This window comes from Urocampus carinirostris, chromosome 4 (genome assembly GCF_059441175.1).
Source record: "Urocampus carinirostris isolate Australia breed hairy pipefish chromosome 4, RoL_Ucar_1.0, whole genome shotgun sequence".
Lineage (NCBI taxonomy): Eukaryota > Metazoa > Chordata > Actinopteri > Syngnathiformes > Syngnathidae > Urocampus > Urocampus carinirostris.
Window position 1 is genome coordinate 50,460,919 of NC_142352.1, and position 22,337 is coordinate 50,483,255.

General features: G+C 41.8%; 1 protein-coding gene and 1 pseudogene across 1 annotated transcript in view; one reads left to right on the forward strand and one right to left on the reverse strand.

The window, feature by feature from the left end:
* Positions 1–9,297: 9,297 nt before the first annotated feature.
* On the reverse strand, positions 9,298–10,930 carry LOC148368099 (uncharacterized; annotated as a pseudogene).
* A 2,759-nt stretch (positions 10,931–13,689) lies between these two features.
* kcnk2a (potassium channel, subfamily K, member 2a) overlaps positions 13,690–22,337 on the forward strand; it is a 38,568-nt gene continuing 29,920 nt past the window's right edge. Inside the window, exons 1-3 of the mRNA XM_088334824.1 lie at positions 13,690–13,765; positions 16,653–16,759; positions 18,887–18,999. Of these exons, the coding sequence (XP_088190950.1) occupies position 13,765; positions 16,653–16,759; positions 18,887–18,999 (221 nt within the window). The 5' untranslated portion in view covers positions 13,690–13,764. The remainder of the gene's footprint in view (positions 13,766–16,652; positions 16,760–18,886; positions 19,000–22,337) is intronic.

Sequence of the window (22,337 nt, forward strand, 5' to 3'; positions counted from 1 at the left end):
TTTTTCCTTTCCTTTTTTAAATGACTTTTACTTTTTGTCTTATTTCCTTTTTTAACATTTCTCTTTTCTTTTTTTAATTTCTTTTTACTTTTCTTTTTTATTTTCTTATTTCTCTTTTTTTAGAAGTAATACGGTGCGTTTTTGTTCACTTTGAGTCTCCATATTTTGTCTTCAATTGTGCTTTGAGCACTCGTTTTCGGTGGCACGACAGGATATTGTCAGGAACCAGGAACGGAGACGGGAACCCAATTGCGTTAGTTTCTTAGTATTATTTGAAAAGAGCGTAAGCTGGCACCCACGATCCAGTGATCGTTGATTGTGGGGAGCAGGTCGCTCGTGACGCGGAAGTGGCACTTCTCTGGCGAGCGATAGCGGTGTCGAAGAGGGAAAAGCAGGTCGGGTTACCGGGGCGCAGGAGCAGAGACGTCATCAAACGGAAACAGGTCGAAGTCGGGAAACGTACGGGAGTCAAAAACAGGGAGTCAGGTTCGGAAGGCTTGCCTTAGCGGGAGCTGAAGGTTCGCAACGATCGGACGCCGGTAACAGGGAGTCGGGAGGTTTAAAAAGTGGCAAGGAGCCAATCAGCGACCAGGGCTGTTGGCGCCACCGGGGCAGCCGCAGGTGCCCCGAATCAGTAATCATGACAAATATAGTGACATCTAGTGAGGAAATTATACACACTGTCCCTTTTACTTTCATATGAAGGCGTAGGTCTCAAACTATCATCCTGGGGTCTGCAATTGGCCCCTGGGCTGTGATTTTAAGACCCCTGTCTTGAACGGTCAGGGAACCAGCGCAAGTTAGCTAAAATTGAGATAATGAACAAACTTTCTTCCATCCGTCCATTATCTGCAGCGCTTATCCTCAGTAGGGTCGCAGGAGCTATTCCAGCTATCTTCGGGCAGTGGGCAAGGGACAACCTGAACTGGTTGCCAGCCAGTCCAGGGCATGCAGGGACGGACAACTCACTCGCTCATTCACACATAGCGACAATTTGGACCGGCCAATTAACCTAACATGCATGTTTTTGGAATGTGGGAGGAAACCATTGTGCCCGAAGGAAACCCACGCAAGTACACGGAGAACATGCGAACACCGCACCGGAAGGCTGGTAGCTGGATTTGATCCCCTGACCTCAGAACTGTGCTGCGGACACGCTAATCACTGATCCACCGTACTGCCCACAAACTTTCTTGTTCTGGTCAAGTCTCGCTGCCGTGTTTTGAATCAGCTGCAAACTTTTGATCCTAGACATCGGGAGACCGGAGAGCAATACATTGAAGTAAAAGAAACGAGAAGCAAACGCATGAATCATATCCATAGCATCTGATTTTGACAGCATGGGGTGAATCTTCCCAATATTATGAAGGTGGGGAAAAAGTGTTTTAGTAATATTTTCCCATGTAACTAAAATGACAGATACGTTTCAAATATGACACCAATATTTTTAGCCACCCCAATGTCTGATGTCCTTCATTTCCTGGCCTACGCCCACTTTGCACTTGTGTGCATTAACCAGATGTTAACTGCCCACTTCCCAGCACAGTCATGCAACTATAGGACAGTTTGTTTTTGGCATAGCCCAAGTTCATTCACGTGCATACACACACACACGCACGCACGCACGCACGCACACACGCACACACACACACACACACACACACACACACACACACACACACACACAACCCCACCTTTCACTCTGTCACATAAAAGAGGGATTGACTTGTAGTATTTTGTGGGCCCCAACAGTCCAAACCACAGGAGCTATTTTTAGGGCTGAACCCAAATGTAAAATCAACACATGATCCGGTATAACAGTGATATAAGCTGTAGGGGCCTCACATAAGAACACAACCACTGACCTCGAGAGGTGATCCTCTTTCAACTCTGTCGCTGTCACTGAAAAGTACATACCAAAATAGGGAAAATGATCATCCGTCCAAGTATTTATTTTGTGTTCGGTTGGCCGATAATGTTTGGCTCTTATTTTGTATTTTTTTTTAAATCTTAGGTTCATTACTTTTAGACATTTTGTCTTAAAAATGTAAAAATCCCTTAAATACTATGGTTGTCCGGGCACAATTTCCTGTGGTGTGACTTGGCTAACCACAGCCTCGTGGCGTCCATTCCTCAGTGTAAATATGAATACATTTATGTTGGTACTCATGAAGGCGTTTGTTTATCAACTGACGGCCTGATGCCCACCAGGTTTCTGAGTCTGTTTTAAAAAATGTAATGATCAACTGTGTCAAAGGCAGCACTGAGATCCAGTAGCACTAGAACTGTACGTTTATTGAAATCCATAATATACGTGATATCATTTAAAATCTTCAAAAGGGCAGTCTATGTACTGTGGTTGATCACAAAACCAGACTGAAATTTCTCTAAAATGCTGAATATAAACCCTCTATCCATCCATTATCTGCACCGCTTATCCTCAGTAGGGTCGCAGGGGTACTGGCAGTGGAAAGGAGACACTGAACTGGTTGCCAGCCAGTCGCACAGAACACAGAGACAGACAACTCACTCGCTCATTCATACCTAGGGACAATCTGGACTGGCCAATTAACCTGGAATGCATGTTTTGGGATGTGGGAGGAAACCGGAGCGCCCAGAGGAAACCCACGCAAACACTAGGGAACATGCAAACTCCGAAAAGGAAGGCTGGTAGCATGACCTCAGAACTGTGCAGTCACTCAAACAGGGACCGTAGCCTTCAACCAGGAGAAGATATCGTCAGGTGGTGTCCAACCATCACTGGGCGTTTCGACGCTTAACCACAACGCCCTTGAGTTGGCGGGCCAGGAGCGATGGCCAGTCACTGCCCATCGTCTCCTGGTCCCCAGCTAAACTCCTCTCTCCTGCTCCAGAGCCACCAAGAGGCTCTCTCCGCGGCTTCCCCCACCCTATGGGCAGCTGCCTTTCTCTCCCTTCCACTTATTCCCAGAGCTGTTAATGTGTCCCATGCAGACTGTGCTGGGAAGCCCCTGCACCCTACCTCCACTGGTAATAGCCAGGTCTGCTATCCCTTGTCCCTGCACTGTTGTACCAGTTCTTGATATTTGGCGTTTTTCCTCTCATGGGCTCTGCTGCATCCTTCTTCCCACGGTACAGTTAGATCAATCAGGATGATTTTTTTAACCTCTTCTGGCCAAATCACGATGTCTAACCTCAAGGAAGTTTGGACTACCTGGGTAAAGTGTGATATCCTTCCCAGGTCTACCCTCATCTGCCACGCTGGTGCTGTTTGCAGGAGGCTCTTCTTCGTCCAGCTATTATAAATCTTACATTCTGACGGATTAAAAGGCTGGACCTGATTTTGGTAATTTTACTTCTGAAGGGGTTTCCAAAGTCCTCTCAAGGAGCGTTTTTAAAATCAACTTCAGTTCAAAGTTCAAAGATGGAGAAAAATAATTCGTTTTTGTTGTTGTTGTTGGTTATGAGATTTGAGAAGTATGTTAAGGTTACCCGTTTGAGTGTTTCATTGTAGGTTTTGAGTTTTTGAGAGGATGTTTCCCTGTGTACCGGATTGTACTTTTTCCTTCACCTTCTCTCAGCATTCCTGCTTTGTCTTTTGAAGTTGAAGTGGTGATTTTAGATTTCTGTCAAAATTATCAACAATTTAGGTAGTTTAAAAAAAATCTCTGGACAGTTTGTCTGAGGTGTTGTCAACATTTACATTAAAATTGCAACCTGGTCATCCTGGAAGGGGGATTACCTCATGTGCAGTCACTTCTCAAGGTTTCTTCATGTCCCTCATGCTGAAGCTCTTCCTTGCCCTCATTTAGGTTTATGATCATGGGATGGTGTGATAATAGTCTGTAGTCTGTAATAGTCTTTGGTCTCTACAGCCCTTTGAGACTTCTTGTGATTAATGGCTATACAATTAAACATGACTTGACTTGACTTAAAATCACAGGTTATTGAAATTCAATTATAAGTATTTAACTAGTGTGGTCCCCGTGAGAATGTTTTTTCCTACCATGTGGTCCCCGAGTTAAGATGAGTTTGACTCCTCTGGTCTCGGGTAACCCTGTTTGATATGGTTTTAGACAATCATAAATCCGATGTACGCACTCAAGCACACAAAAACGCCAGTCAAACACTTGAATTTGTTTACACTAGTTGCCATCACATTCGACGAGTCTCTTATTGTGATTTTCTGGTCATTTCAACTGGATAGCCGGGACATACTAATTGTGTTCCAGTACAAAATTACAAACACACACACACATGAACACAGAGAGGATGTTTCTCTTGCACTCTGGCAACACTCATATACTTCCTGTAAGAGTGGGCATTTGTACTTCATTGCAGGTGACTAATTGGAGCCCAGAATGCCTCTTGCCTGGACGTTTTGACGCAGCCCCCGATGGTCATTAGACCAATTATATTTGCAGAAACCTTTTTAGCACCATGAGAACGCATGCCTGGGTACACCCACTTAAGCACAGCATATCCTTATTTTTCTTGACAAAAGAGGACTTTGTGACATCAAAATTGCTTTTATATTTCCCGTTATAACGGACCCTTTTCTATGATTGTAAAATTGTGTGACGTAGCCAAGTGGCGCATTGTTGAGGAAAAATAGGAGAATTCATGTCAGTTTATAACAGACAATTATTAGAAAAAGATTGCGGATTGTAAATAGTAACGTCTCAAATTATGTGCAAGATCCATCCATCTATATACCAAAGCAACATCCCCCTAGTAGGAGGTGGCCAGAGTCAAGAACCCACTCACATTCAGCAAACATACATTTCCTCTTCCGAACCTGACACCAAGCATTAAGCCCACAGCACAACAACTGGTGAATTGCTGTGTCATGCAACTCTTTACCAGCAAAGAAGCCCGACAGCATACACTGGTTCACCCCCTCCGCATCATATGCAACGATATCAGTCATCCTTAACTATTCTTCATCATTCACATCCATCCTAGCACACACTCATGCATCCATTAAATTAACCAACCTTAAATCCAGAGCACGTTTCACCATATCAATCCTACCATATTTAGGCCTTCCTCTAATTCTCTTTCCCACCACCTCTGCCCTATATACTCTCTTAGTCAAACCACCTTCATTCATTCTGTCCATATGTCTAAACCATCCTAAAAAACTTCATCAACCCTCTCAGCAAGCTCTCTCATCACACCAGTTCTTTTCCTTACTTCCTCATTCCTTAACCTATCCAGTCGTGTCACTCCACACATACTACGCAAACCTTGAATTTCAAAGACATTTAACCAATTACCCTCATTTATTCTCAAACCCCACGCCCCTGAGCCATAGATCACTTTTGGTACCACCACACCTTAATCCAATCCTCGCTTTGCATCCACTCACATTCGAACATTCCGTTCAATATACTTAATGCCTTGCACCATTCACACACCCTCTTTCTCACATTCTTCTCCTAACCACCATCTACTGCCAAATACAAACCCAAATACTTAAAACCATCTACATCCTGCAACTTTACACCATTCAAAAAAATCTCCAATCAACTTACATCACTGCCTCACTACCTCACTATCTCTCAAATACCTCACTTGTCTGCATTCACTTTGAACTTACTTCTCTTACACACTCTATCGAACTCCACTAGCAAAGAACTCTGTTTTACCTTCTTATGCTCTCTCTTCCTTTTTTTCCTTTCCTCTCTCTTTTCTCTCTTTTCTCTCTCTCTCTTCTCTCTCTCTTTCTCTCTTTCGAGTCAAGTCACGTCACATTTATTTGTATAGCCCTTAATCACAAAAATGTCTCAAAGGACTGCACAGGATAACAATTACACAGTTGCCTGATCTTAAACCAACATGCGGGCAAGGAAAAACTCAAAACCTCATCGTGAGGAAAAAAGATACCTTGAGAAGGGGCCTCACAAGTTGTAATCCTCTTCCAGGATGACCAGGGTGGAATACATTTGCATTGAGTTACAGTACACAAACAATAGTAAACATCCATAAAAGAGAATACTAGGTAAAATGTTGAAAGTTGTTCGTAAAGTGCATGACAGCAACGACGCCCGCAGCCTGTAAACTAGTCTTGAAAGTCCATGACGGCAATGACGCAGCTTCCCATCTCTGCCAGCTGGTCAATGCTGGCATGGCATGCTTCAGGTCAGACGCTGGTCCGCTGACTCATCTCAATCGTCCTTCTCCTTCGTATCACCTCGGCAGTCGGAAAAAGACAGGACAATACAAAATATGAGGTGGGCATCAATCATACGCTTTTAAATAGAAGTGTGTCTTAAGTGCAGATTTAAAAACTTCTACTGAGGTTGCAGATCTTCTTGGCTCTCGGAGTCACAAGTAAACCAGCATTTTCCGAGTGGAGGCTCCGTGCAGGAACATAGGGGGAAATCAAATCAGAGAGATAGGAGGGTGCAAGTCCATGCAAACATATGTATGTTAGTAAGATTACCTTAAAGTCACATCTTAAGTAGACTGGGAGCCAGTGCAAGTTGGCCAATACAGGAGTAATATGCTTAAACTTTTTTTGTCTTAGTCAAGAGTCTCGCTGCCGCATTTTGAACCAGCTGCAAACTTTTGATGCTGGACATCGGGAGACCAGAAAGCAATACATTACAGCAATCGAGCCGAGAAGTAATAAACGCATGAATAAGAACCTCTGCATCTGATTAGGACAGCATCAAACAAATCTTCGCAATATTACGGAGGTGGAAGAAAGCTACTCTAGTAATATTTTTCACGTGTGACTGAAACGACAGATTAGGATCAAACACCTAGATTTTTGACCAAGTCACTATGGGTGATATTACATTTGTCTAGGTTCAGGGCAGTGTCTGAAAACAACTCACTACAATAAGCTGGACCGATAATCAACATTTCATTTTTTTCTGGGTTAAGGCGCAAAAAATTAAGTAACATCCATCTTTGAATCTCAGTAAGGCAAGCCGCCAGATTTCTACAACTTAACTGTCCAGCTGTCTCCAGTGGCACATACAGTTGAGTGTCATCTGCATAGCAATCGAAACTAATATTATACTTGTGGATAATGTCACAAAACGGAAGCATATAAATACTAAAAAGAAGGGGGCCAGGTACAGAGCCCTGTGGAACGCCACAGGGGACATTAGAGTGTTTAGAGGTCAGATTGCCGTCATTAACAAATTGCATCCTGTCTGACAGGTAGGACCTAAACCACGAGAGTACAGTTCCTGATGTACCAATGTATTCCAGACGAACAAGTAATATGTTGTGGTCGACAGTATCAAAAACAGCACTGAGATCCAGCAGCAGTAACATTGATGAGGCACCGGAATCTATTGCTAAAAGGAGATTATTGGCTACTTTAGCCAGGGCTTTCTCAGAGAGTGATTTGCCCTAAATGCTGACTGGACAATTTAATTTATCTGCTGTGCAACATCCTTTTCAAGTAATTTTGCAAAAAATGGCAGATTTGACACTGGCCTATAAATACCTAGGCTTTCCGGGTCAAGGATAGGTCGCTTAAGCGTGGGTTTAATGGCGGCAGACTTGAAGGACCAATACCCGAGGATAGCGATATAATAATAATATTGAAAACTGAAGGTCCTAAGATCCCAAACAGATCTTTCACCACTAAAGCTGGAAACGGATCAAGCAGGCAAGTAGTTTGTTTGGCCCTACTGACCATCTGTGTAAGACTACAAGGGACAAATCAACAAAACTGTACAACGTTTCTGAACAACTGCCGACACGGTCCTTACCTGACACCTCCGCATTTTTGAGGTATGACAGGGTTGCGGAGCATTCATTTAAGATGTCACTCCGGATGAGTTGAATCTTTTTATTAAAAAAATACCATAAAGTTATAAGCAGAATAAGTAGAACTATTTGGGTTAAGTTGCTGTTTGGTAAGTTTCGCCATTGTGTCGAACAAAAACTTCGGATTATTTTTATTTATAACAATAATCTTAGAGAAAAACAATTCTTTTGCTGAGGCAAGAGCTACTTTATTTTTCAGCAAGCTGTCACACTAGGCCAGTCGGAAGACCTCCAGCTTTGTGGTGCGCCATTTTTGTTCAAGTTTCTTGCAACCTTGTTTGAGTGACCTGTTTTCTTCGGTAAACCAAGGTGTATACTCCTCGAAATTTATGCAGTAGGGGCGCCACAGAATCAAGAACATTAACCAAAGCAGTATTAAAATTGTTTGCAAGTGAGTCAACAGACCCAGTATACGAAGGGAAGGCCGCAGTTACCGTAGGTAATAGTTCTTTTAAAGATAATGCCGTTGCAGGGCGGATATTGCGACTAACAAAGCCTAAATTTTCCTTATCACAGTAAACATTAAACAGCACCTGACACTTAACAATTTAGTGATCAGAGATGGCATTAGGATACGGTAACACTGTGACATTTGAGGCTACTACACCCCAGAACAAGATCTAAAGTGTTCCCATCTTTATGAGTGGGCACATCAACTATTTGATTAAAACCAAATGTATCAATCAGTGACTTAAAAGCAATCACAAGTAAATTTGATAGGGAGTTTATGTGAACATTAAAATCACCAATAATTACAACATTGTCTGTCTGTTACAGTTCTGAAGATTCATCCAAAAAAATTTGAATATGGTCCAGGTGGGTGATACACAACTACATAAATTTGTGTTGACATGAAGGACCTCATAACAAGTGCTTCAAACGTTTTAAAAACAGTAGAGGTACAGGAGTAAATTTCAACTTACTTTCCGATATAAGAGCAACACCGCCACCTTTTTTGAATGGTCGTGCCAAGTGCGAACTCACGAAGTTAGGGGGAGAAGCCTCATTTAGCACTACAAACTCATTTGGTTTTAATTAGGTCTCACAAAGGCAAATAAGGTTAAGATTGTGATCATTAATAAGCTACAGCTTTGGAAAATAGTAATCTAATATTCAGAAGGCCAAGCTTCAGCACAGAGTTTTGAGCCTTCGTGGTAACCTTAGTGGTAACCTCCACATGATTATACTGCCAGTCTTGTGCCTTGCATGGCGGCAGATGCGGCCCGAATTCCATACCACAGGAATATTGTTGACAGGTGGAGTAACAGGATGACTAGCAGTAGAAAGTAATGTCATTTCTTCTCCCTCCTCACTTAACAAGGGAGAATCAGAGATAAGAAGCACAGGAGAAGATGCTATGGAAGAGTACAGATCAGGGTGTGTGGTGCAGGCAATGGAAAATACAAGATTTATGTGAATTGCATGATCTAGCATAGCGCTAGTTAGCTCTAGCGATACAGACTCCACATCTGTGGTTACAGGTTCACTAATAACATGTGACACAGCCTTCACTAGTGTACACTGTCATGGAAGGCTTAAACAGTACTCTATATTTTTAGAAAGTGTGAGAGCACCTTTCCAGTTAGGGTAAAGGCCGTCTCTCCTCAGCAGGTCAGGTCGGCCCCAGAAAGCAGGCCAGTTATCCACATACCTAAATCCCTGCTGACTACAGAGGCTTGCCAGCCACCGGTTTAGCGAGACTAGTCTACTAAACCTCTCATCATTGGCTCTCGCAGGAAATGGATCAGAGACAATTACTAAGTGCCGACTCATCTTTCTGGCGAGATTAAAGGTCCTAGCAATATTCTTCTTTGTAATCCAAGATTGCCTCATTTTAGTATCATTAGAGCTGACGTGAATGACTATATCGGTGTAGCTATCCCTGTCCTGGTGTCTAGATTTGCATGTCAGCTCCTTCAAATTAGCCTCAATGTTGGGTGCTCTGGTCCCATAAATACACATAACCGTGGCTGGGGTGCTAAGCTTTATGTTACGGGCGATGGAGTCACCTATAACTAGGGTGCGGGAGCCAGGTGGTGGAGTGGGACTAGCTAGGGGGATGAACTTATTATGCGTCTGGATTGGCTCACCGCGGTTAGCATGCCGCTTAGAGCTAATGCTAACCGGACTAGCAGGTTCGCTACAACCCACGTGGTGTCCGCAGCACCTAACATTTTCCTTTTAAACTGCTCTAGCTCACGGACACGTCCCTCTAGAAGGGCTAACTGCCTACGGAAGCGGGAGCAACCTTAACAACAACCCATACTTACTTGTGAGCAGTCGGAAGCCGAGCAGTGTCTTTGCGTCTTAGCAGCCGGGGGAGGGGTTGCTCCTTCACCGGCGATTGGCAGCAGCGCAACGATAAACAATTGCGCGCGGCACTTACCCTTCGCCAATCGTCCAAGATACTTACCTGAAACTTTTCAACTTTTCAAGATGAAAAATCTCAGTCCAGAATTCTGATATAGCAGGAATTTGAATCGATCTCGTAGTCGCGACGACGTGAGCAACACAAAATTGCCGCCACTCGATAACACGGAAGCGGGACAATCTTACATCACCACTCTTATCTTGCAGCCACTGCTCAAAGGCACATCGCTTCTTTGTCACAGCCTCTGAGACCTCACCATTCCACCATTCACTTCCTTTCCTAATACCTCGACCAACTTTTCTCCTTCAACACACTTATTTTGCACTCCTCAACCCTGCCTCTTTAAACCACTTCCATTCCATTTCCACACTCTCCATTTCATTTCTCCTAATCCGTTCATACTCTTTCCCTGTCCTCTCTTTGAACAATTTTCTCCTTTTTTTGCCTTATTCAACTCTGACATTTTCACCTCTTCACTCACACTCTTCCAATAACTAGCCCTCCACGATCAATCTACTTTCAGTTTTCCTTCCACATAAAAATGATCAGACTTACTAATCATTTCACCTCTGTAACCATGCACATCCAACAATCTACTTAACATCCCTTTCCTAACCACCACATAGTCCATCAGTGCTCTGCCCATCATCTCACCACCTTCCACTCTGACAAAAGCATACTTAGCCACACCCCTGTTTTTAAACAATGTATTTCCAATCACCAACTCATTTTCCACACATAACTTAATCAATTTCTTCCCACTCTCATTTCTTACTGGTGCTTCATATCTACCGACCACATTTTCAACCATTCCATCACCCACTCTAGCATTCAGGTCACCTAGTATTACTACTTTTCACCCCTCTTTCACACATTCGAACAAATCCTTCCAGCACTCCTCTCTCTCTTCAGCACTTCTTTCTGAGCCAGGTCCATATGCACTTATAAACATCCATACTTCTACACCCCACTTTAATCGCACCCACATCAATCTCGAAGATATCTCTTTCCACACCACCAGTTTTTCCTTTGCTTTCTCACTCACAAGCACAGCCACTCCTTCTCTAGCATGTCCACCCATAACTCCTGACTTTCTACCCTACATACCTCCAAGCTGTAATTCACCATTTCCTTTCATCTTTGTTTCACTCAAGGCTAACACATCAACCTTCCTTTTAGTCATAATTTTTCCGATCTCTTTTTCTTCCACTCGGTCGCTTTACTTCCACATCCTCTCACTTTTAGTGACCCTGTAACTAGGGTTTGCAAGATCTTTCAGTCTCCCGCCCCCCTTCCTTTGCCATTAAAAAAATGACGGTCTAAAATGCAACCGCAAATGTGTTAGCCAAAGATTACCTGTGTTAGGGTCTGTCCAATCACCACACGCTTGTCCTTAATTATTCCGACTCTTCATATTAGGCATGTCCAAAGTCCCGCTCAGGGTCGAGTTACGACCCGTGATCTAATTTTTACTGGCCAGCGACTTCTGTCATAAAATGGATTATAAGTGGCTCGCCAGTTTTGTTGACCGCAGTATGAAATACATTTGTACAAACCCCAAAAAAACCCAACAACATTTCACCAGATGATGGCAGTAGCCCTTTGGCCATCTTGCCCTTGGCTTTCTGTGAAAATTGTAGCCCAACCAATTTTCCAAATGGCGACTGTAAATAAATAGTGAGGGGGTATATATATATATATATATATATGTATGTATATATATATATATATATATATATATATATATATATATATATATATATATATATATATATATATATATATATATATACATATGCAATACCTCACACTTCATTCCACCAACTGCAGCCAGATCACAATCCAAGTACCTAAAGCTTTTAACTTCTGCCAGCACCTGTCCAGGCAACCATATTTTTAATGCCATGCCCACTTCATCACGTGAATACTTCATCAACTTACTCTTCCCAACATTCAACAACAACAACATTCTCTCTATCAACTCTGTCATACGCCTTTTCCATGTCCAATATATATCTAACACCCTATATATCTGTCACCCTTTCTCTCTCTCTTTGTCTCTCTCTCACTCTCTCTCCCCCTTTCTCGTCATCCATCAATCTTTCTCTTTCTCTCACTTTCTCTCTCTCTCTCAATCCATCTAACACTCTCTCTCTATCTCTATCTGTCACTTTCCCATCTCTCCCTCCTTCTCTCTCTCTTCGTCGATCACTCTCTTTCTCTAGCTATTACTATCTCTCTCTTTCCTTCTCTCTCCCTCTCTCTCTCTCTCTCTCTCTCTTTCTCCTTCGCTCTATTATCGATCGATGGTTGAACTAGTGGGTGTCATTGACTCAAGAAACACAGCTTATACTTTGAGTATTAATATTTAGATAAATCATATATGTAATCGACAGTACTCTGTACTTGGCCCCCTTCTTTTTATAAATTAGGGTTTAATGGGACACTGTGTACAATTTTACAACTAGATGGCGCTGTAATTTGTAGTGCAAACAAAAATGAGTGCTACAAAGCATAAGCAAGAATACAGACTACGGAAACTCAGTGACCAAACCGCACCATTTTCCTTGTCTTTTTTTCCCCCAGCCTTTCTGAAGTTTTGGGGGGTTTTGGGCTGACAATTATGTCATCTCCCTTTAGGTGAGCATCATTTTATGTTGAAAATATGACATTTTTTCGACCGACTAATATATAAAAAAATGCAGGTGTATACTATAGTTCATGTATTGCTGCTTATCATTTAAATCTGTATTGTTTTTCTTTTGGTGGTCTACTAGTGATCCGTAGAGCCAAGAAGAGATCCGCCGGTTCGAGAGTGTTGTCCATTCGGGCCCCGGTGCTGTGGAATGTTCTTCCCCCTGAAATCTAGGCCTAAAACACACTTCTATTCTATAGTATATGAATAACCTATATTTTATGTTGACAATATCGGTGTATTATTTGTTATTGCAACATCCATTGCAGCCAGGTCATCCTGGAAGGGGGATTACCTCATGTGCCGTCCCTTCTCAAGGTTTCTTCATTTCCCTCATGTTGAGGTTTTTGAGTTTTTCCTTGCCTTCGTGTAGGTTTTAGATCAGGGGATGGTGTAATAATAGTCTGTGGTTTGCAATAATCTGTGGTCTGTGCAGCCCTTTGAGACTCTCTGTGATTAAGGGCTATACACATTAACATGACTTGACTATTGTTTTTCTTTTGATTAATTACGTTTTTTATCACTAGGAGGCCAGAAATAATAAATAAATAAAATATCTGCCAAATTAGTTACATGATAACGGACCAGGAGTTGACTCTTTGAGGGTGTGCGGGCATTTACGTATTCTCCACTCATCATTGCTCCTCCCTCTCTTTTTATCCCATCACTCCTTCTCCCAGGCAGTGCCAGTAGAGCTGCATGTCGGAGAACAAAACATCTCTTGTGTGTCTCCTGAGAAGCTCCGCTGCTGCTTGGGCCTCAGCAGAGAGTAAGAGGACATCAACAAGGAGGTCGAAGAGGACCAGGAGGCCTCAGTATTTCCAGGAAGAGAGGGCAAAAAGTGAAAAGAGTCCCGGGAATGCAGTGAGGGCGCCGGGCGAGGAGAAGAGGAGTGCGGAGGGCATTGGATAGGCTTCAGCCCAGGAGTAAGTACCTCATACAAATACTTGCCTGCATTTTGGAATAATCTTGAGGTATTCATCTCAGGCTTCTTATGTCACGAGGTGTGGGACAGACCCAAATGCAGGACACAAGGGGAATTGAATACAAGGGATATGGTCAAATCCCACTTTGGGACATTTATTTGACAGGATCAACAACAACAAAAACTTTACTGGCGAGAAGTGGATGAGGGACAGGGACAAGTGAGGAGGAGATCTTTAGGGGGAAACTTGCGAGGGAAACTAGGAAAGTGGTCTAAATGGCTTGAGTGGACAATCATGGGACAAAGAGAGAACCGGAGAAGGAGGTTGGTGTGGCAGGTCTTGGAGTAGGTGACGCTGGAACAAAGAAGGGATTGAAGAAGGAGATCGTGGGAGTTGATGCTTGACGTTTTGGCGGGGGGTAGTCTTCAGAAATCAAAACGCCTCCGAGAAGCGAGGTGGGTGTCTGGGGCATACATAGCCACATAATTATACTTTCCCAAAAAGCAAAAACAAAACTAAATTATTTCCATTTGGGCCGTTAGCCTCTGTCCTCAGACACCACTCTCGGCCAAAAGCAGATTTTTTTCGTAGTCCACAGTCCTCATTAGCCTATAAGGTATAGATTAATTTTGAATATCTTTAGCCGGTAGTAACCGAATGAAATGATGTTCCACACATTGTTTTGCCAATGAAATTCCCAACATAAATGTATACATTTTTTATGTGTATGTTTTAGTAGCACTCTCAGTGATTGTTTTGGTTTGGGACAATACCTCAGCGTCTTACCTTTCAAAACAGTCCAAAACCTAACATATTCGACTACCTGGGGTACGTCTTGGATTGGGATTTTAGGCGAATTTTCCAGGAACGGTAAGGGGTAAAGGAGCCTGCAATTACAGGCTTTTGTAAAGTTGGTTAGTATGGTGATACTTGGAGAGTTATGAACTATTTCAAATGGTAGTTTTTAGGCCAGTGCCAGCCACAACTACGTTGCTATTCTTAAGCTCATCAGAAAGAGTATTGTGTTTTTCTGTGCATTTATTTACTTTACTGCGGGGGTGATTTTTGGGTTCAAAGATTTGGGTGGGATGAGCACACAGAGTGTCTGGCTGGATATTTATTTATATATTTTTCATTTCACTTGATTTGATTTAGGATCATTAAGATCACTTTTCAGAAGTGTCTCTTCTCATTTGTGAACATCACTTTAAACTTCAAACTGATCCACTTGTTGGCGCTGACAACCATATACATGAATTTTTGTACTTCTCTATAGCTATTGTAAGAAATAGACTCTCACTTAAATATGGTGCTTTTTTACAGATATGCTGGTGTGGGGGGATGACAACACACATAGTTTACATGTACACAACAATTAAGCAAGGCCAATTATTATTGCATTCACTTCAATGCAGCGACAATGAGGACTAATATTTGTTAAAAAGAACCAATCCATGGTATTGGATAGTAAAATAGTTGTGTATAACATACTCTTACCGTAATACACCAGAGACTCCACAGACTCCTCTGCTGTGCCGCAAATGACACCAGCCAAGCGAAAGGGATGCGGTGCTAAGAATCAGATGGACTGAACTATTTCAATGCAGTGGAGTATTTCTGACACTGCGTTCTTAGCATTTTTTTGTTTAGCTTTTTGTTAATCTAGTAATTTTCATCATATTTAAGCCTTTATTTGGAAAAAAAGAGTTTTAAAAATTCTAAGATATTTCGGGGTGCTTGAGATGAATTTGGGCACCCTAAAAAACGGGATGGTTACTTCCATTCAGTGTTCTGTAATGTTGGTGCAATGTTACAAGGACACCCAAACATTACACACGATTACAGTGTGTTTACGCTTATTTCATCATTGTTGTTTTTATCATTAGCAGTTATCTTTGTTATTGTTAATACTACTACTACTACTACTACTACTACTACTACTACTACTACTACTACTACTACTACTAATACTAATAATAATAATAATAATGATAATAGTAATAATAATAATATTAATAATAATAATAAAAATAATAATATCATTATTATAAAAAGATCAAACTTGTTCACTCCAAACCTTGATCGTCGGACAATAAACTGGCCCGTGGTACAGGAAAGGTTTGAAACCCCTGTCAAATAGTATTAATAAGTTCATTGTTTAGTAGTCCTTAATCACAAGAAGTCTCAAAGGGCTGTACAGACTACTAGTCTAGTATTACACCATCTCTGATCAAAAGCCTACATGAGGGCAAAGAAAACCTCAAAAAAGTCAAGTCATTTATTTCTCTAAATACAGACGTAACTTGAATATAGATTCAAAATGTAAGAAATGCAAAGCCTTTTAATATTTCAGAAAAGCAAAGGACCTAACGTCAGTGCCACTAAAATATGAAAGCCATCTCTGATGAGCAGGATGACGCTTTGCACTGAAAAACAACAGTGACCAAATAATGAAGGTGCTGTGTTTGAGTCCAATCAGGAGGCTTCTTCTACTACTGGTAACCACGGAAACTAGTTTTGTACGGTTCATGCGGTGGAAGCATATCCCTACCGAAAGAAAATGGATGGAGAGGGATTGACGCTGCCAGGCTGTACTTGCCCAAGACACACCACTGTAAGTGGTGCCACGACGACCCTGGCGGTAGAGGGATCCTTGAACTGTTAAATGTTATTTGAATAGGTTTGTAGAAATGTTGTCGATGCAAGATGCGGAGTGTGTATGCTTGTGTCGGGACTAAAAAGGCCGTTTCAAAACCTTGTCTGTGATTTATTTATAAAGATTTCTAAAATTAACAACTAAATGGCCGCGGCAAGTGAAGTGAGACAGTGTGGGGAAAAAATAAATCCAGGTACTGTTTTTTTTCTCTCTCCTTGTCCCAACTGACAGTGGCAGCTCCAGACCTGCTGGACCCGAAAAGTGCAACTCACAACACCAAGCCCCGCCTCTCCTTCTCCAGCAAGTCCATCACGCTGACCCATCAAGAGGAAAGCAAGGTGGGATGCTGTCGAATCATCGTTATGCTCTCCTTGCGCCCATTATCTTCTGGTCCAGTAATGTCAAATCTACGGCCAGCGTGCCATAACCGGCCTGTTGCATGATTTAATCCGGCTTGCCATAAATTCCCGGGTTTATCAAAAACAAAGTGAGTCTCTAGGTCAGATTTTTTTCAACCTGTTTTGAGCCAGGGCTTACTTTTTTCATTAAAAAAAAGCACAACATTCATCAAGAAAACTCAAAAAAAAATTCCAGTTTTATGTTGTTATTTTTTAAACTTTCAATTCATTATATATTATATTTTTCTTGACACCTGTAGTCACCCTAGCTCTGGAGGTAATGGAAGTTCTTTACTTTCATTAAAAATGTTGCTGTAATTTTTGAGGTTGCTATATTTTTAAACTGTCTTGCTATATTTTGATCGTGTTTTTTTTTTATTTATTTTTTTTTTTTTTAGAAAATAATAATTTGAATGAACAACAAGTATCTGTCAGTGGTATATCGGTATGTTGCATGCAGAGGATCCAAATGCAGAAACATGTGTCAGATTTTAGTCTTTAATGGGGTGACGTAAGCAAGAAAGGATGCTCCATAGAGGAGGGGAGTGGAAAAACAGCTAACAAAAACACAGTCCATAAAACAGCAAGGCAGGAAAAATTTCAAAATCTTACTGACAAGAAGCGAGGCATCATGGGCTTTCTTGGGTGCAGCTCAAGAGGGCTTGACATTCAAAGATCTGACAATGAGTGTCTGTCAATGCTGCCCTTAAATACTAAAGTCCCAATAAGGCCAAGAGTTCCAAAGCGCACTCTGACTGGCGTTGGTGGGTTGGAACCTCACAGTTATAACTTTTTTCTGTATTTATTTTAATTAAAATTGCAAAATAATGATTAAAATCAGCAAAATTATGTGTAAGATTTGTACGTATTTACTAAAATTATTTTTCGCAGTGCAGTCGTAAACAGCTTCATATTTAATATTTTTTCTATCACTACCTACTGAGCAGACATTTTGTATATAAAAAGAAAATAATTATTAGGTCATGTCTATCAAAAGTTATGATTTTTAAATCAAATGTTCCCTCTGGCCGCTAGAGGGCAGTAAAGGATATGTCTTCAGTTTTTGTTGCAGTAATTTGATTGGATGTACACTGTAGCCTCATTTGATTGCCCATGTACTGTTAAACTTTTATTTTGGATTTATTTTGTATTAATTTTAACCCAATTCAACAATCAAGGCAAATATGATATATTCTTCATTACTCGCGTCATGAAGAAGGATGCCTCTCGTCTCAATAAACTGGCGAGGAAAGCGAGCTCTGTTGTGGGCACAGAGCTCGACAGCCTGACAACAGTAGCTGAGAGACGGGCACTGAAAAAGCTGCGGTCAATCATGGACAATTCATCACATCCACTACACAGCATTATATCCAGACAGAAGAGCAGCTTCAGCGACAGACTGCTGTCACTGTCTTGTACCACGGACAGACTGAAGAGATCTTTTCGTCCTCATGCCATGAGGCCCACATTAAACCACACCCCCTACATTGCATATTACTGTACTTTTATTGCAGTGTGTATTTTTATGTAGCACTATTTAAATACTCCATACAACACGCTACAGTGGGTATTAGGACGTCATATTGGGTATTTGTATATTTTATTCCTTTTGCTTTATTATTGTATTGTTCTCAGCGAAGGGATGCTGCTGGAAATGTGAATTTCCCTGCGGGGATGAATAAAGTATCTATCCATCTATCTATCTATCTATCTATCTATCTATCTACTCCCACTTGAGTTGTACAGTATGGCGGGGTGAGTTGGTCAAGGTGTAAAACTATTCACTGGACCGTCAAAATAAACAAGTTAACATATTCAATGCCAAACATGCAACTCATTTTTTCCATTGCTTGTGAATAAATGTTTTATGTTTAAGAAATGTCCCTTGTCATCAATGATTATAGTATGTAGTTTACTAAAGTAGGCTGAATGATAAAGCATAATACTGAAAAACTAAGATTAGCTAAAATTTTTAAGTTAAAATTATTTAACTGATCTAGCCCACCTTAGAACAATAAAGTGTTTTTGTTCAAATCAGCCAAGTGACTGAATGGGCTACTCTTGTAGGTGCTTGAAACGGTGATGAAAAAAAAGACGGTGACTGCCATCTTTCTTCTGATTGTCCTCTACCTGGTGATGGGGGCGGCTGTCTTTAGGTCTCTGGAACAGCCACATGAAAGGTAAATGCTTCTACGCGACTGAAATATTTCAACAAAACTTATGGACCTGTGCTAGTTGAGCTAAACCATGTATCCTCACTTTTTTATCTTAAGTACTCAGTACATTTTCTCAACAAACACTGAAAGATCTATCTATCTTTCTATCTATCTATCTATCTATCTATCTATCTATCTATCTATCTATCTATCTATCTATCTATCTATCTATCTATCTATCTATCTATCTATCTATCTATCTATCTATCTATCTATCTATCTATCTATCTATCTATCTATCTATCTATCTATCTATCTATCTATCTATCTATCTATCTATCTATCTATCTATCTATCTATCTATCTATCTATCTATCTATCTATCTATCTATCTACCATAGTCATATCCCTTGAGAGGGGTGACCGACAGCAACACAAACACATACACAATAAACCAAGGAAATAAAAAAGGGAAAAAGTAGCGAAAAACACACACAGAAATGTTTTGGGACCATGGCCAACCCAAATGCCCAAACACCTAAACAAGTTAAGCACCTCTGCACCCAAGTTGGTCATGCTTTCGTCCCTCCAGATGAAACGGGACACGAGAAAGTGGCCATGTCACTTGGGTCAGGGTGACACAACACAATCTTTTGTTCAACAGCAGGGCCCGAAAGCTTTCAATGGTTTAGCCCTGCCGCATCATACAGGTGCCCTGCCCATCCCTTAGAACACGTCTCAACATCCCTCTATCCTTTTACAACACCTCTCCACTCATTCCTATTACCAACAACAGCTCTAGCTTCCACTATATTTAGACCTCTTTCCTACAGTGCACTTGTAACACCATCCATCCACGTCAATCGCGGCTTTCCTCTTGGTCTCCTTTCATTTACATCTGCTCAGTAGATCCTCTTCAACATTCGCTCTTCATCGATCCTCTCCATGTGTCCAAACAACCGAGTAATCTCTTATCCACTTGCTTGCTCAGTTAAACTACTACAGTTCTGTCCCTCACAATTTCATTTGTCAATCTATCCAATCTTGTCACTCCTAACATACTCCTCAAACACTTCATCTTCAAAACGTTTAATTTCCTTCTCAAATCTGAATTCAGGCTCTAAGCTTGGTAGCCTAGATGGTAGGGCGCCCGTTCCGAGACTGGGAGGTCGCTGGTTCAAGCCTCGGCCGAGTCATACCGAAGACTTACAACATTGGTACTCATTGCCTCCCTGCTTGGCGCTCAGCATTAAGGGTTGCAATTGGGGGTTTTGGTCACCTAATGACTAACAAACACAGCAGTTGGGTCTAAAATGGCTGCGCCCTGTTTGGCTGCGGCTGCATCGGCTCGCTACAGTTTACCTGTACGGGTCAGGTGTATCGACATTTCGTTCTGTGTGCATGGTTACAAAGAATGACAATAAAAGTAAATTCTATTCTTCTATTCTAAGTCTTTGCACCATACAACACAGTAGGCACAATCACATTCTCATACAGTCCCCTCTTAACATCCATACTTATACTCTTGTTGCTCATCACTCTCCCCAGAGCACCCAAAACCTTGCTTCCTTGATTCATTCTGTGCAATACCTCGCACTCCATTCCACCAACTGCAGCCTCATCACAACCCAAGTACCTAATTCTTTCAACTTCTTCCAGCACCTGCCCATTCAACCTTATTTCCAATGCCATGACCACTCCATCCTGTGAACACTTCATCACCTTACTCTTGCCAACATTCACGCATAACTTACGCCTATCATACACACTTCCAAACTCCATTACCAACTTTCTCAATGTTTCCTCAGAATCAGCCACAAGCGCTGTGTCATCTGCAAACAACAACTGACTTACCTGCCACACCGTTCCACTGTTCTCCATCATCTCTGCACCTCTGCCAAATACTCTTGCATTCACCTCTCACCACACCATCCATGTACACATTAAACAGCCATGGTGGCATCACACACTCCTGTCTCACACCTGTCAACACAGGGAACCACTCACTTATCTCATTCTATACTCTTACACATACTCTGTTGTTCACATAAAAACTCTTCAATGCTTCCAACAACTTTCCACCCACCCCATACATTACCACCACCTGCCACAACGCCTCTCTATCGACCCTGTCACACGCCTTTTTCAAATCCAAGAAAGCCAAACAAACATCCTTGCCTTTTGCGAAATGTTTCTCACACACCTGTCATACTGCAAACACCTGATCCACACATCCTCTTCCTTTCCTGAAACCACTCTGCTCCTCCATCACCATCTCATCCGTTCTTCCTCTCACTCTCTTAATTAAGGCTCCTCCATACAGCTTACCCGGCACAGACAACAAAATGATACCTCTCGAATTGCTACATTCATACTTATCACCTTTACCCTTAGACAATGGCACCACACATGCACTACACCAATCAACAGGAACCACACCACATAAAAAGCATACATTCAACAAGCGTACTAACCGATCAATCATAGCCATGCCACCTTTCTTCAAGCATTCAGGAGTACAACCATCCAACCTAGGCGCCTTCCCCCCTTTCATTTCTTTCACTGCCTCTTGCCCCCTATATTTGTTTGTTTGTTTGTACATGATTCAAATTGAATCTTTTCTTCCGGCGCCGTCACGAATGGCAGCCACTCCAGCAGCTCCCGTGTTATTTTCGATTGTTCTCGATTGTTCTCAGCTCAGGGATGCTGCTGGAAATGTGAATTTCCCTTCGGGGATGAACAAAGTATCTATCTATCTATCTATCTATCTATCTATCTCCCACGTTTCCACAGTCTTTCCATTTAAATCCCCCAACACAGGAATTCTCCCCATACCACAGATCGCCTCGACTCTCACTTTTCTCCCATCCTCCACATTCAGCAACTCCTCAAAATACTCTGCCCACCTCGTTCTGACTGCATTACCGCTAACCAGCAATCTACCATCCTTATCTTTCATTTTCTCTTCCTTTCCAGACTTGCTCTTTCTTAGTCTTTTCACTTCTTTCCAGAACACTTTTCTCCTTTCCTCAAAGTTTATTCCTATCTTTCGACACCATTCATCATTTGCTTTCCTTTTCGCTGCTTCCACTACCGCTTTTACCAACGTTTTCTTCACTTTATACCTTTTATACGCATCACTACTCTTATCTTGCAGCCACTCCTCAAAGGCACGTGTCTTCTCTGTCACAACCTCTGAGACCTCATCATTCCACCATTCATTTCCATTCCTAATACCTCGACCAACTTTTCTCATTCAACACACTTCTTTCACACTCCTCAACACTGCCTCTTTAAAGCACTTCCATTCCATTTCCAGACTCTCCACTTCTCTTCTACTAATTTGTTCATACTCTTCCCCT